The sequence below is a fragment of the Pongo abelii genome, chromosome 1, assembly GCF_028885655.2.
Source record: "Pongo abelii isolate AG06213 chromosome 1, NHGRI_mPonAbe1-v2.0_pri, whole genome shotgun sequence".
Classification (NCBI taxonomy): Eukaryota; Metazoa; Chordata; class Mammalia; order Primates; family Hominidae; genus Pongo; species Pongo abelii.
In genome coordinates, this window is record NC_071985.2 from 225,823,638 (window position 1) to 225,839,661 (window position 16,024).

The window sequence follows — 16,024 nt, forward strand, 5'->3', positions numbered from 1 at the left end:
GGGCGGAGGGCGTGCGGCCGGGGTGCTGCCGACTTCGTCCATCCGGAACGTGGGCTGGAGACCCAGCAGCCTGGGAAGGGCCCCAGCCCCGTGGGCGCCCTCTCCCCACGCTTGCTGCGGTAGGGAGGAAGTTTCTGTGCTTTACCGCCTTGATGTTCTGTCCGGAAGGAGGACACAGATTCCAGCGCCGGGTGCCCTGGAGGCTGCGGCCTGGGGGTGGGGGTCGGGCCGGGGGCGGGGCCGGGGCCGGGGCGCGGGGCCCCGGCTGGCGGGCAGGAGGGCGGCGGCGATCCAGGCCGCCTTTTGCAGCCGCCCGCGGCCGCGCCGGGCTCTGCGCGCCGCGCTCCTGCCTCCTCCCCCGTCGGCGGCGGCCCCAGTCCCGCGCCCCCCGGGCCCCGCGCGGCGCGGCCCCGCCGCGGTCACACGCCGAGCCACCCGCGGCCGCCTCCGCCCTGCGCTTTGTGGAGCCGGAGCCCAGTGACAGGCGACGGCCTCTTGCCGCCCCGGACCCCGGGCGCTTACCTGTGGCTGCTGGGGTCGGCCGCCCGGGAGCGGGCTGGGAGCCCCGAGGTGGGGGCTCGGAGCCAGGAGCTGCCCCCACCGGGGCGGGGAGGGGTGCTCGGGAGGCATGGGACAAAGTGAAAGTCTCCGGGCTGGGGTTGGGGACGAGTCTGAGACTGCTGCGAAAATGGATGGGGGCGGCGAGTGGCGTCGGGAGGGCGGAAGGGGTGCTGGTTATTCTCTGGTGGCTCGGAGTGGCTTTTAATGACGGACAGCGGGGCAGGCCTGCTGGCTTTCGTGTTCCCGGTGGGCTTCTGTGATACTGGTGCCTTCCAGTGCCTCCTGGCAAATTCTTTGGATTAAGGAAAGCGGCCTTTTAACCCCCTAGGGTTCCCTTCTGGAGAAGGGTCACCGGGTTTGGCTCTGTTGCCCCTTTCTGCTCGACACTTCTGGGAAGCTTGGTTCTCAGGTGGGAAAGCAGTTGTGTTTTATTAAAACATGGAGCGTATTTATACCTTCGTGCACCAGAATGTGCCTGGTGGCAGAGGGGACAGATTGCTTCTTAGCCTCAGACGCAGGATTCCCTTCTCTTAAACGCGCTGCCCTGCCTGGTGGGTGGGATTGGGGTTCTGATTGAAGGTAGCTGGGGCCTGCCCTGGCCAGTGGGTCCCAGCTGAGCTGCTGGCAGTATTCCCTAGCCGAGACTTTTTTTGTGGTTGTTATTCTGCTGATTGTAGATATCTTTGCTTTGCTGACATCCTGTTTTGTTTTTGGTTTTTACATCCCATTTGTTTCTTTTTATCACAGAAACGCTTCGTTAAGGGACTCAGGCAGTACGGGAAGAACTTCTTCAGAATTAGAAAGGAGCTGCTTCCCAATAAGGAAACAGTGAGTACAATTGGACTTTATGTAACTTGATTTTTTCCTCTTTGCTCCTGCTGCCTCTCCACATTTGATCTTATGAAATGGTTTTCTTTAACCCTGCGCTGTGCTCAGACTCGGGCTGGCCTGCAGAATTCTCTCCGTTTTACTCCCTTGACTTTTAATTTGAGTTCATGATTTTTAAATAGTAAAGTGACAGATTATGCTTATCCGCCTGGAGAACATAGACTTCTGTTGTAACTCTAAGAACAGAAAGGTCTTTGGGAACAGAGGGTTAGTTGTGGGGGAAGGATTGTTGGAGAGTTAACATCAAATTTTAAACATAGTGGCTGGAATAGGAAATAGCATTTTATCACTAGTTTGAATTTGGTAATTGGCAGAAATCATCAACCAAACCAGAGGTTTGTGGCTTATTATACTTTGAGTTCTGGGAGATTTTTTCCATTTTTCAGTGTTGCTCTGTTTGGAAGAAGAGTTTTAACTCTTTAATATTCTATCCCTAAAAGTTTGCACTTTCCGCTGGACAGATATACAAGGGGATCTTATAAATTGCTTAAATGGAGCTTTACAAAAAACTACTTTGTATTTCACAAAGCTGGGGGTCAGAGCTGACAAATATGCCCGATAAACGTGGGGTAGAAGGATTTGCTGAGGAAAATACAGAGTGAAATTATATGAAGAGAAGGCGGGGAAGGGATTCATTCTCATTTCGCTATAGTTGCCTCCCTCCTCATCTCCTTCCCTGGTGGTGTAGAGGCAGATGGGGAGAGAGTCTTCCCTCTGGCTAGGCCACGGGATAGGGCAGATGGGATGGAGTTGGACCAGCCACTCCACTGTCTGAGGGCGAAGGGAGGACTCATTAACCAGAAACACTCTTCAGGACTTTGGGAGGAGTGATCCATGTTTAATCTGCCTAGACATTGAGCTGCTTTTTTAGGGAGTGGAGGTGGGAGATGGATGGAAGAATATCTACTATAAAAGTATGTGGATAATTTGGGTTTTTTGGCTTAGTTTTTTAATTGGGTGGTGTTTACTGATTTCCTCTTGTTTAATTCTGTCTTTTTAAAAATGAGCTGTTTTTCTGGACACTTACTGTATAGTACCTCAAGGACAGTGATAACTCATGGGGGAGAAGGGTTTTGTGATTTCAAGTATAGTCTTGTATATATAAATGGATGATTTGCATCAGTCAATGACAATTAAATTTAGGTATTACGCATCTCATATGCTAGGATGGATCATATTGAGAATGGTAAAAAACAGAGAGAGAAACCTGTTTATAAACATAAAACTAAGATGTATTATGATGCCAATCTATATAATCAACTTATTTCTTACCCTTCCCAGAACAGGTTAGAGTTATTTAATATGGAATATTGAGATACATATTTTAAGTTTTCTGGGGATTTCAGTGACTTGAAGTTTGATATGATTAAAAATTAAAATGCCTCTGCCCAAGTGTAGGAAGTTTGGTTTGGCTGAGTAAAAAAGAGATCAGTGAGTAGATTTCTCCTGATCGCTCAGATTGTAGCCTCTGAAGTTCTGTCTCTGCTCTGCTAAAAGTTGCAAAACCATGAAGAATTTGATACAGAAATATCTTGACAATTATTTCATCTTTCAGTTTTAAAAAATAAGTTTATAATTGCAAGATTAAGCATTAAATCTAAATTTTACCATCTGGCATTTGGAAATGCTGGGTAATTTTACTTAGTGTTTTATCTCCGTAGTGGAAGCAGATGTGAGTAACCTTTAACCTAGTTAAGTTCTTCTACTCTGTTTTTCTTTTTGCTCTTGATTGTCCCTTCTCATTGATGATGTGTGACTCTGTAAATAAATAGCCTTTTTTCTCCTTCAGAGGCATTTTCAGTACACCAACCTTTTGAGCTAGTTCTCTGGTTGTCTTTTCCACTAGCCTCTTTCTTGAGACCTTTCCCCATCACTCCTCCACCTTCACAGTTTCCCACCCTGTAGCTCTTCTCCCTTCTCTAGCACCCAGCAGTCTTCCTATTTCCAAAGTCTTCATCAGTCACCATCATTGGAACTAATGAGGGAGTTGTTTGCAGCAATGGAGAATTTATTATGCCTGACATTTGCTAAATATTCATAGTGTCCTTGCTGTCTTTTGCATTGCACTGGAGGAGTTTGGTAGTAGGGTAAATCTGTAAGTATTATAATGAGCTGGGAGAGGCACTCATCTTGTATTTTCTTATTTTCTCTAGTTATCAACATAGCCAAGCTAATCATTCACAGCCCACAGGGAGGGGAGGGCAGAGGTCATTTTTTACTTTTTGCTGCAGAAGATGAGATTTGCATGTACCAGTGTTGTTGATTCAAAACCTGCTGGGTAGAATTCTTATAGTCATGCCCCTTTTGATAGCAAATCCCTCTAATATAGATACTTTTCACATTCTCTCTCTCTCTCTCTCTCTCTCTCTCTCTTTTAATGAGACAAGATCTAACTCTGTTGCCCTGGCTGGTCTCAAACTCCTGGGCTCAAGTGATCCTCCCCTGAATAGCTGGGATTACAGGTGCGCGCTACCATGCCTGGCTTACATTTTCTTCTGTCTACCAGAATTATTAACTTATTTCTTTGCTATTCTCAAGTGACTTGAAATTTGAGAAGGGTGTCAGCATCCAAAAGAACATGCCTGATTGGGCATTGGTGCAAGGGTCAGCAGACCTGTGTTCTATTCTTGGCCTTACTGGTAACTATAGTACTTGATCTCTTTTTAACTGTGCAGTCTGCCTTGAGCTGTTCATTGGAAAGCTCAGGTCAAGTCTTGACAACACTGGGAAGTTATTTTCTGTAAAATGGTGTTTCTCTGCATGAGAATTGTGTAGGTGCTGTGGTCGTTATAAAATGCCTGTACATCATTACTTGCTGCAGTGCCTGAGAACGAAGTGATGATTCTTGCCTTCTCTGCTACTTACTTGCTCTGGGACCTTAGGCAGATTATTCATCCCCTCTGTCCTTTAATTTCTGTGTTTGTAAAATAGGGTGATAATTCCTACCCTTTTGATTATTTTGAGAATTTAAATGAAATAATGTTTGTAAAGAGTGCATAAAAATACTTGGAAATGATTGTTCTTTCTGTCTACCTTAATACTACATAAGGTGGTAGCTAAATGCTTTGAAGAGTACAGAATTCCTTTCTGCTTGTAAATATATACTGAGGCTGTATAAAAAGAAGTTACCTGTTTTTCATTAATCTGTCTTGCCAAAAACTTGGAGGGCAGCGACTAGTTAACAACCTCCGTCTTGAAGCTTTGTTGAGACCTCATTCTTACCAGTTCATTCATGCGGTTCTAGCAGAGAAGGGTTCCTGGTGGGCATAGATGTAAACAGCTTTCCTAGCTCTTTTGGTTTCTGGTGTTTATTACACAGGAGCTAAATCTGGCTTTTCTCTGAACACTGCTGCCCACTGAAGTGGGAATAGTGGCTGTGATTGCGGAAAACCCAACTGTTTATAGAGGCTTAGTTGAATGGGTATTACGTGTTAACCTCAGGGTACCCAAGAGAATAACTACAAGTCAAATCTTTTAGTGTCATGGTTGTGCAAATATCCTGTAGTTTATTATACTTTTTCCCATTCTCTGTTTCTCTGTAACCATTTACCTCCCCTCAATATGCTTATAAAGTATAATTAGTAGGTGAAATGTAGTCAGGAATACGGGTGGAGCATTTTAGATTCACCTTGACTGTATACCTCTTCTCTGTCAAGCCACTGTTTGTCATAAACCACATCAGAGTCTTAAGTGTTAGTATATTTGTATAAGTCACAGAGCGTCCGGTGTCTGAACTTTTGGGAGGACAGTGGAGAACGAGGCCTTTTGATTCTGCTTTGAGCCCTGCCACTTATTGTTGGGTAGATGGATGGTACATGACCTTTGATGTTAAGATAATGCCTGAAAAAGTAGGAGGCCTAGTAGAGAATCTTAATTACCTAAAGGTGAATCCATGTTAGGAATAACACAAAATCGTGGATGATCCAAAAATAATTTTTTGTTTGATTTGTCTATACATTGCAGTTTTCCTCAAAATCATGAGATAATTATTCAAGCAGTGGTGACATATCTCTTCTCTGAAGACATATCGGTTATTTGAACCAAAGACTTTTTGTGTCTGGCACCTGGATGATTGTCCCTTGAATCCTGGCCTTTGTTTATAGCTGTGTCTCCTATTACTTAGACAAATTCAGCTGGCACTGGGTCGTAGTCCAGGAGCACTTCCTCAGTGACCTGCCATTGCTTGTCTCTGATGCAACTAAGATTGGTGAGAAGACAGTGTGATCTGCCCCAGCTTGGTAGCCAAGAGGTGTTCCCAAAGTGTTAGCCCCTGGAGAGAGATGGAAGGTGAAAGGGGACATGTTTTGGCTGTCTTTCTCATCTCTTTTTATTTATGAGCACTTAGCCCAGTGAAGATTAAGCCTGTGTCATTTGTAATCCCAGTTGGTGGTGCATTGATACTTACTATACCAGAAACTCATTTTCGTTCACATCCCATTATCAGAACTAAATTTTGCGTATAGTTCAACTTTTTAAAGTTCTGGGTACCCACAGAGCACTGCAATGGGTAGGGTATCTATAAAGAGAAGCAAGGTGCCATCCCTGCCCTGCAGGGAGCCAGCATGACATTTACGTACCTGCCATACTTGGTAGAATGTGCTGAGGGCCCTGGTGGGTGGAGGTTCAGGCCCCACAAAGTGAGCACAGAGGCTCCTAGAAAGCTAATTGGAAGGGGGTGGTGTTTGAACTGGGCTTTGAAGGAAGGATTCATTTTTGACAGGCCCTGGTTGGGAGGGTAGAGGAAAAGCAACTTTCCAGCCATAGGAAATACTATGAACAAAGGCACGGAGACAGGAAATTGTAAAACGTGCCCAGCAATTACATGAGCGTGGTTGGAAAGGAGGTTGCATAAGCGGATGCAGTAGAACTTGGGCCCAAATTATAGCTGCAGGGTAGATTTTGGGGGACCTTGAACTCCCTCCAAAGAATGTGTATGGGTGAGTGTGGGGATGGGACCCATTTAAGGCTTTTAAGAAGAGAAGTGAGGGCTGTGCTACCGAAGTATGTATAGGATGGGACCAAAGAGGAGGCTCTTCTTGTAGTTTAGTCTTGTAGGAAGACAGATAGGGACTTGAAAGTTCAAAGTTAATGGGAAGGGAAGCCTGCCTTCTATCTTCATTTTCTCTATTGGAAATGTGTCACTGTTTGAATGGCACCAAGGGCCCAGTGAAAGGGCAGCCAGTTTTGACGTTTTTAACTTTAAGTAATGGGATGAAAGGTATTAGAGATTTAAATTTTTAATTTAATAAATAACATGAAAATCAACCACCTTTCTTAGCCACATTTCTGGGAATGAATTCTATTAAATACGTACGTAACTACTGGCCATTAACTGTACTTTTTTCTTCAGGCAAAATATCATTTGCATAGACCATATTCCTGCAGCAGAGAATAAATGCTATTGAGAAAGGGCTTTAAGACTGAGTAATCAAGTTCCTGTTAATATTGAGGTTAAAAATGATTCTAGCATTCAATATGAACTTCCAGCCTGAAGTTTTATTTAACTTCAGATTATAACCTTAAATAAACAATTTTCCTAGCCTCATTAATGCTTAATCTAACGTTACATAACAAAGTATGGACTTCCTTAGTCGGTTGATGCTACTGAGAATGTGCAAATGTGCCACGGCCACATACCAGTACATTAGAAGAGCTCTGTTTTTAAACCTTGTCCCTCTTCTACAAACGTTGTCTATCCTGACTGCTCACAGTGTGCTCCTCAGGCCAGCACTCTCATCGCTGTCGTTAAAATGGAAGATTCTCAGGCCCTGTCCTTGTCTCTTGAGCCAGAATCTGCATTTTAATGGACCCCCCAGAGGATTCCAAAGTACTGTAAAGTTTAGGAAGCACCGCTATTTACAGTAATGCAGACTTGCGGAATTCTGGCCTACATAGTATATCATTCTTAAAATGATATTGTCTTTATTCTGTTAAAATTGTAAAGTTTCACTATTAGGGCTTGATTTTGTTTTTCTAATTATTGCAAAATATTTCAAACATACAGAAAAGTATCTGGGCTTATTTCCATTGTCAATAATAGGATTTCTTTTTTTTTTTTTTTTTTTTTTTTTGAGATGGAGTCTCGCTCTGTTGCCCAGGCTGGAGTGCAGTTATGCGATCTCGGCTCACTGCAAGCTCCGCCTCCCAGGTTCATGCCATTCTCCTGTCTCAGCCTCCCGAGTAGCTGGGACTACAGGCGCCCGCCACCATGCCCGGCTAATTTTTTGTATTTTTAGTAGAGACGGGGGTTTCACCGTGTTAACCAGGATGGTCTCGATCTCCTGACCTCATGATCCGCCCGCCTCGACCTCCCAAATTGCTGGGATTACAGGTGTGATCCACCGCGCCTGACCGCGAGCCAGGACTTCTCAATATAGTTTTCTTCTCAATTCCCACTCCCATTTTTTCCTAGAAACATGATTGTAACTCCTGTCTTACTTTATACAAAAACTCTTGTTCTCTTTACCTTGTGGCATGCAGTCTGAGTTACCTTGCCAGATTCTATTTCAGTTTCTAATAAGCCTTTTTATGTGGAAGGATGGCCTTCTCTTGTTAACTGAAGTTTACATAGTCTTAAAGGTTTAATACCACAGTGTTTTCGGGCATTGCTTTCTTTTATTTGCATTCCTTATGTATGAAAAAGAAATATAAGTTATTTGAGGGGCTGGCAAGATGGGTAAGAGGAAAGACATTTATGTGCCATACTGTTTTTCTTAATAATTTGTGCTCACATAGATAAAAACAGTTGGAATTTTCCATTTGAGGCCAAAGTGATTGCCAGTAGAAACAGGCACTGCATTTTGGCAGTAAGTACTGTGATCCTATAGCTATTCCTGTGCTGAGAGTTTGTTCCCATTAAAGTGGAGCAGAGGCTTGAATCTGTTAATTGTGATAGTCTGAACTATAGGGATATTTGCCTGGGCAGTGGTCCAGTTTTAGTGAGGGTAATCTATGAGAGACTGGCTGATATTCCCTTGTGTAAGTGAAGTACGTAAGAGACTTTTGATGCTGATGTTGGAAAGAAAAGGAGGTATTAAAAAATTAGGTGACTTTTTAAACCAAGGGCCTTGGACAGTTGCCGTTCTCAGTGTAAACAGCCTGACCTTGGTGTTATCCTACATAAGAAAACTAGTGGGAATGGCATGAGAATGCTTTAATTATTTGAAATGTATTACTTATAGAAACTGCACTCAAATGAAGTATGCTTGGGGCTTTTAAAGTGTTATTGAACAAAATGTTGCTTGCAGGGATTTATTTGCTGTTGGTATTTGCTAACCTATATTTCTTATGATTTGGCTGTGTCTTGGTTACCTGGATGACTTTTAGATGGAGACATTTATGACTTTGAAGCCTAAATAGTCTCCACCATTTTATTAGCTAGTAAAACAAATGGAAGGTTTGAATTGGTCTTTAGAAAGACTTACAAGTTGTGGTTACTGTGGTTAATAGTCAATGGATGTATCCACTTGGAGCTTATATTTTATATCATAGATTCTTTTTTAACCTTGTAAGATCTATTCTGACTTTGAAAACTAGTTTGCTGATATTTTAAAAATATATCTATCTAGTCTGTTAGGAAACCGACATTAAAACTAAGTTTCAAAATGTATCTGAAATTATAATCCTTGAATAACTAGTTCATTTTTAATCTTATTTGAAACTATACCCTTGAGTAATGCTTAGGAAAATAGAGTAAAAATTAATAGTATTGTTTTGAAAAGCAAAGCAAAGCATTAACCTCAGTCTCAGTCCCAGCTGCTCAACATGGGAAAGGCATCCCCCTACTCCCAGTAAGATTTTTTTTTTCCTGTCATGTATAATTTGAAAACCATTAATTGTGTTAGGTAAATAGGAAAAGCAAACAGGAGAAACCTTCCTTTGGGATACCAGAATTCCATTAAGCTAAGTTTCTGAGATGCTGAATTTTTCAATTAAGTTTCAGTATTAATGGCCCATGTTTCTTCCCCCCCTACCGACCCCCCTACTTTGGAAATATAATTCTTTGTTCTGCTGAAGTGTCTTAAATCCTTCTTCTGAATCCTCTCAATTGTGGTATCATAATCCCCAGGATTTGACTTTTGAAATGTTATTTATTTATTTAGAGATGGAATCTCCCTCTGTTGCCCAGGCTGGAGTGCAGTGGCGCGATCTCAGCTCACCGCAACCTCTGCCTCCCGGGTTCAAGCGATTCTCCTGCCTCAGCCTCCCGAGTAGCTAGGACTACAGGCATGCGCCACCATGCCCAGCTAAGTTTTGTATTTCTAGTAGAGTTTTAGGAGAGATGGAGTTTCACCATGTTGGCCAGCATGATCTTGATCTCTTGACCTTGTGATTCTCCCGCCTCGGCCTCCCAAAGTGCTGGGATTACAGGTGTGAGCCACCACGCCCGGCCGACTATTGAAATGTCTAAACTATCCCAGTTGACAAAGTTGGGATTTTTGGGGGAGCTTTTGGTAACCCCAGGCCTGTGCTGTCTAGGATGGGATGTCTGAGGTGAATAAGGGTGCTTACCTTCATGGCCCCTAGTGAAGGGGCCAGGTGGGCCAGGGGTCTTCTCTGAAAGGTATCTGAGTTCCCTCGTTTCTTTTTTGAGATGGAGTTTCATTCTTGTTGCCCAGGCTGGAGTGCAATGGCGCAATCTCAGCTCACCACAACCTCCGTCTCCCTGGTTCAAGCGACTCTCCTCTCTCTTCCTCCCGAGTGGCTGGGATTATAGGCATGCGCCACCACGCCTGGCTAATTTTGTATTTTTAGTAGAGATGAGGTTTCACCGTGTTGGCCAGGCTGGTCTCGAACTCCCAACCTCAGATGATCCACCCACCTTGGCCTCCCAAAGTGCTGGGATCACAGGCGTGAGCCACAGTGCCCTGCTAAAGTTCCCTCATTTCTTAACGGTCTTGCTGGGGCTGCCTCTGCTCCTCCCCAGGCTGGTTGCTGTTACACAAAGGACCCATTTCATCTCAGCAGAGTTGGGTTTTGTTCCACCCTCTTAAAATTAAGATTGGCTAGGTACAGTGGCTCATGTCTGTAATCCCAGCGCTTTGGGAGGTTGAGGTGGGAGGATCACTTGAGCCCAGGAGTTCAAGTCTAGCCTAGGCAACATGGTGAAACCGCATCTCTACAAAAAATACAAAAAATTAGCTGGGTATGGCGACGCGCGCCTGTAGTTTACAGCTACTCGGGAGGCTAAGGTGAAAGGATCACTTGAGCCCAGGAGGTCGAGGCTGCAGTGAGCCAAGATCACGCTGCTATGCTCCAGCCTGGGCAACAAGAGTAGTCTCAAAAACAACAACAACAACAAAAATCAAAATTAAAATTTATTTTATTTTAGTCTTGGACTTGACTCTGATTCCTCTTTTCCATGCATTTTTATTCTGTACACATGTGTGCATGAATGCATATATGTATTTATATAGAATATAAAGCCTTCTGGGCAGGGACCTCATTTTAATACCACTTTGTGGCACCCTTAGAGTCCTGTAACAGGCCTTACTTATTATTTGCTTAAAATGAAATATGTGTGTGTGTTCACACATGTATAAATAATGGGTTAGAAATACATTGTAACCATGGGTAGATAATTAATGGTCCTAAGACGTGAAAACTCTTCATTGTTTTTAAAGGAACATTTTCCTCATCTTTTGCTCTTCAGTGTGAGCAAAATCTAACAGACCAAAGGAAAAAAAATCCATCAACAGTCATAGGAAGCTTACAAAGCTTCAGAGATCTGGCACCGCCAGAGCTTCTCCACCTGATCTGCTTTGAAATGCTCTTTTTAAGACCAGTTTGAAACCTGGATATCCCAGGCCTTAGACTTTGTATAATAGACAGAAAACCCCTGTGAACTCTACTGTCCCAGGACAATGGGACTAGGACTTGGGGTTCACTGTGCCACACTGGTCCTTCCTGTTCTGTTTATCATGTGCAGTAAATCAGCTCTCCTGTTTGCACAGCGGTTCTGTGTTCTAGATTATTTATAAGATTGAAATCCATTGTTTATTTTTCTCAGCAGGTTTATTGAGCCAGTCAAGAATAAAATACTGTCTTAAGCAGTAGAGTAAGCCATTAGCCAATTGCAACTTGGCTTCAAATTAATCCCTAAAGGGTGTGCACATGAACACACACACTTTGTATGTCCCACATACATGTGTGTACTGGAGGTGAGAGCCAGAGGAGGTGGAGGAGCTTTAGTGCTGCCAGATCTCTGCAGCTTTGTAAGCTTCCTATGACTGTTGACGGATATTTTTTCCTTTTAGTCTGTTAGTGAGTCATCATCATATGCCATTTTATTATCTTGAAAACAGTCTGTGGAATTTTTTATCCCGTGTCTTTGCTGTATGAGTGAACCACCACTGAGGGTGTTGGGAGCAATATTAAGCTGGAGACTTTCTTCAGTGATGCTTCGCTTATGTATTTGCAGCTGCTGCCATTGTCGCTTTGTTCCCATGTGCAGGAGTTGGATTTTTGTGATTGTTGTTTGGCAAGAAATATTAATAGTAACTTTTGTGTGTTTTATTATTTTCGGGGCTGGAGCAGCATCTATCCAGCACCTTTGGGATTTGGTGATTATTGACTTAGGCACAGGGCTTCTAAGATCAGAGCTTGGTTCTTCTTCCCACAAGTGCTCTGTTTTGGAAATGTGCTAATGAGACACATTGAATTAGGTCAGAGGTTTGTGGCCTTAAGTTGTTCAGGGAAGTGTTTTCATTTGGAGAGAATCTGTAATTTGTGGAACAATAGGAAGAATAATTAAGTTCTAAAGGAAATAGGCCCAGTGAATCTGTATACATGGCTAGTTTCGCAAAGTAAAGCACAGAGCCAGTGAACTGGGGGCAAACTACACGTTTTGGATAATGTGAGCCTAAAAAGAAAAACCCTAAAACTTTTAAATAAATTTCTAAAAACTAAAATCTTTTAGTATATTTAATTTACTGGCTTAAAACTATAAATATTATAGTTTTAATAATTTTGTAGATCAGGAATTTAGGTAGGACTCAGCTGGCCATTTGTTTCCATGTCATGTGTCCAAAGCTCACTCTGTAGTATCACCTGGTAGATGGGTTGACCTGAAAGGTCCAAGATGGCTTCCCTTATGTGTCTGCCACCTTACTGGTGGCAAGCTGGGAAGCTGGCTCATCTGGGGCTATTAACCAGAATACTGGCATTTGTTCTGTCCTCTGGGGTGAATTTTCCCATCAAAACTTGAAGTTCTAGCAGGGCACGGTAGATGCTCCTACTATAGTTCCAACTACCTGGGAGGCTGAGGCAGGAGGATATCTTGAGTCCAGCCTGGGCAAGCTAGCAAGACCCCATCTCTTAAAAAAAAAAAAAAAAAGACTTGAAGCCCTTATTTCTTTTGATCACATAAATCTATCAGGTGACTCAGGAGAAAAGTCCACGTGCCTCTTTCCATTTTATGGCCACCAGATGAGTTGAAGGATGTAATGCTTCTTTGTGTAGTAATTTTGTATTTTTATTAAGATGTCCGTGTTTACGAATAGGAATACCCATTTGTCCAGTATATCTTAGACTCATACAAAAGTGTACTATTTTCTTTTGTACAGTACTCTGTTCTAGTTATTATTTCTCCAAATGCTACATACCTTCCCAGGCATGTCTGTAAATACTTATATTTGTTGCAACATTTTTCTGGAAATCTGTTATTTGGGATGTTTAACTAGATGGTGTGAATGTAAGATGCTCCTAGTTTATTCCTAATGCTAGTCAATCATCAAGCGCTTACTGAACTTATTGAGCATGGGGAGAAAAATAGTGAGCTGCGGTTGTGCTCCCTGGGGATGTCTGACTGGCTGCCACAGTGCATATTGGAGGGAAACCAAGTGCCGAACAATGTAGTGTGGATATTAAGTAGTAATGGGAGGATGAAGGCTTGGGGAGTCTTGTGCATCCTGGAAGATGTACACTTGGGGCTTCAAGCTCTTTGAAGGATGGGTGTTTTCAGTGTTAAAACTTGTTTGAAAGGCCTTGCCAAAGGAAGTCCTTGAAGTAGCTTTCTTGTCTTTTGAGATATTTCTCACTACCTGAACCTTCTACAGCATTCCTGCAGAGTGGGGATATCGAACCCATTAAATGAAGCCATTGTGGTTTTGAACAGTTCCATTTTTCGGGCCGCCTTCCTTTTATTAAGCTGAAATCTGCATCACTTCACCTTCCATACATTGTTCTGATCTCGTCCCTTGGAGACTTAGAGAATTATTGCCATAACATCTTCTTCATGGAGGCTCTTCATGTGGGCCTGTGTAGTTGGCACACCCCCTGCCTGTGCTTCTGGCTACAGGCTGCTCAGGCCTCTGCTTCCTGCAACAGCCATTCTGGGTGAGGTCTTGTGGACCTTTATCTTTCGGCCCTTTGTAAAAATTGATGTCTACAAAGAGGAGAAAGTGGCAACAATGGCCCCAGCAGCCATGTCCCCCAGCCAGGGCGGCCCCCTCCCCTGCCCAGCCCTCCTTCACCCAGCAGGCAGGCAGGTATGCATGCATGTGTGTTAACTTAGTGCCTCCTGGGTGTGCATCAGTGCACAGTTCCTAGACTAACATAAAGTCACATATAGGTTGTGTTTGTTCTGTTGAGTTGAACATGTCTTTATCCCAGCTCTCATTTCCCACAATGAGAAAGCATTAATGTTCGGATTTAGTAAAAAAAAAAAAAAAAATTGCCTGATTGAATAGTGCATACCCAGGCTAACCATTAATTACACCATTTCGACACTTAGAATGGACCTGAGCAAAGATTTCCAGTGCCAAAGCACAGCAGCATCATGCATGAAATAGTAGGCTCTTTGCTCCTGGGAGAGGGACCATTAGCTTTGATCATGTCCCCAGGCCCTCCCCAGGAACTTGTCCATGCTGATAATCTTAACACCTGTTAATTTCTCAATCCATTCCTACATGTTTTGATAAACTGTGGCTAAAGATTAAGATAGCAACCATTTAGCAGACATATGCCTTCATGAGTGTGCTGCTTTTGTTTCAAATCAGCTGTTGAAAGAAAAGCTCGAATGACAGAGTTCTCCCTTTTGCCCCCTCATAAACAAAAATTCTGGAAATGAGCTGTTCACAGACTGGCCTAGGAGCCCTGGATTTTAAGGTAAAATCATTGCTTTGGGATTTGCTGTCAGTCCAAATTGGACTTTCTGCTTTTCATTGAGCCTTCCCCCTGCTTCTATTCCTCTCCCCAAAACAGTGCTGCTCACAGGAACTGTATCCCGACAGAAGTGTGGACAGTTCTCCTTTTCTCTCTGCTGCCTCATGCGGTTGTTAGAACAAGCTAATTCCATCTGAGTAGGTAGTATAGCTTTTCATTCTGTTTACTATTGCTGGGTAACAGGAGAGCAAGGGCAGAAGGTATGGTAGATAGCTCAGCTTTACAACCATTGTCGGGGCTGAACATGAATCCTCAGGAATCGGGTTGGCCATTCCTCAAACACTGTACTCCCTCTGCTGGTTTTGAGACAACTGATATTTCCTTAAGAAGTGTGAGGCTCTGCCTTCAAAACGGCACAGTCTCTTTTCCCCAGATCTGCAACTGTGTGTGTTGCACACACACAAAGAAGACCATTCTTTCTGGCTGTGGGGAAATGATTTCAGTTCTTGGGCAAGGATGGCAAGGAATAAATGTAGAAGAAATTCCTTTCTGATACCATTCTCCTACCTCACATCCTACCCCCAAATCATTGCGGGACATTTAGACGTGTTTGGGGGACCCCCAAACACAGCATTCTCAGGCGTTGTGTTCACTTCTACTTGTTTTCTTTGACCACCACCACCCCCTGCCCCAAGCCCAGCCTCCACCTCCCTGCAGCCCTCATGGCAGGAGTCATTTTTTATAGCACACATAACCTTTACACCAAAAGGAAAAAGTGCATTGCTTATAACAAAATGAATCTCTTTTCTGCTTTTATTTTGAAAAGTCCTCCCTGTTGTTTAATGTGGAGGATATTCGTGCTGAAAGCCTGTTCCAAGTAGGCATTTGTGCGTCCCAGAGGAACTTTTGATTTATTTCCTTAACTCTGCCCTCCTTTCTCTGCGGTTCAGAAACCTTTAATGATCTGTGAAGCTCAGAGACTTCAGTGCGAAACAGTAGTCGTTTTAAGAACCCCTCCCGCTGTATAAAAGGCCTGCCAGTTTCCACATGCTGGGTTTTTGACTCCCTGAAAGGCTGACCTCTTACAAATTTTGGTTGTACAGCAGGGCATCCTGGGTTGGGGCCTTGATAATGCTTTTGTGAAATCTTTTTTCCTCCTCCTCTCGCTCTCTTTGAAAGTTGTAATGAAAATTCCGGGCTCTTGGCCAGCCTGTGGGATGTGATACAGTAGAAATGTTTCTGGTGCCCTTTGTTACTACTCGGCTTTGATTAGGTTTATTTCCCGTAAGCTTGATTTTGCTAGCCCTCCCTCCACCCCGCTTTTTTTTTAATGGCTGAGGAGGTTAACTTAGCCAAGGTTAAGCGTTTTATTATGCAGGCTGCTTCAACCTAGTAGAGTCACTTTGGCCAGGCTTTTGTGGCAGAGAGAGACAAGGGGAAGCTATGTTTTCCCTCCATGTTTGCATTTCTT

General features: G+C 43.4%; 1 protein-coding gene across 28 annotated transcripts in view; it reads left to right on the forward strand.

Moving 5' to 3' along the window:
* The window catches only part of RERE (arginine-glutamic acid dipeptide repeats), a 466,431-nt gene that overhangs the window by 396,082 nt on the left and 54,325 nt on the right, over nucleotides 1–16,024 (forward strand). For 25 of the 28 annotated variants that reach the window (XM_054556896.2, XM_054556977.2, XM_054556960.2 and 22 more), the window contains one exon: nucleotides 1,309–1,389. In XM_054556896.2, the coding sequence (XP_054412871.1) occupies nucleotides 1,309–1,389 (81 nt within the window). Of the gene's footprint in view, nucleotides 1–2; nucleotides 120–298; nucleotides 571–889; nucleotides 971–1,308; nucleotides 1,390–16,024 lie in introns of those variants that run through there. The other 3 variants (XM_063720142.1, XM_054557011.1, XM_054557004.1) reach the window with 3 other exon arrangements.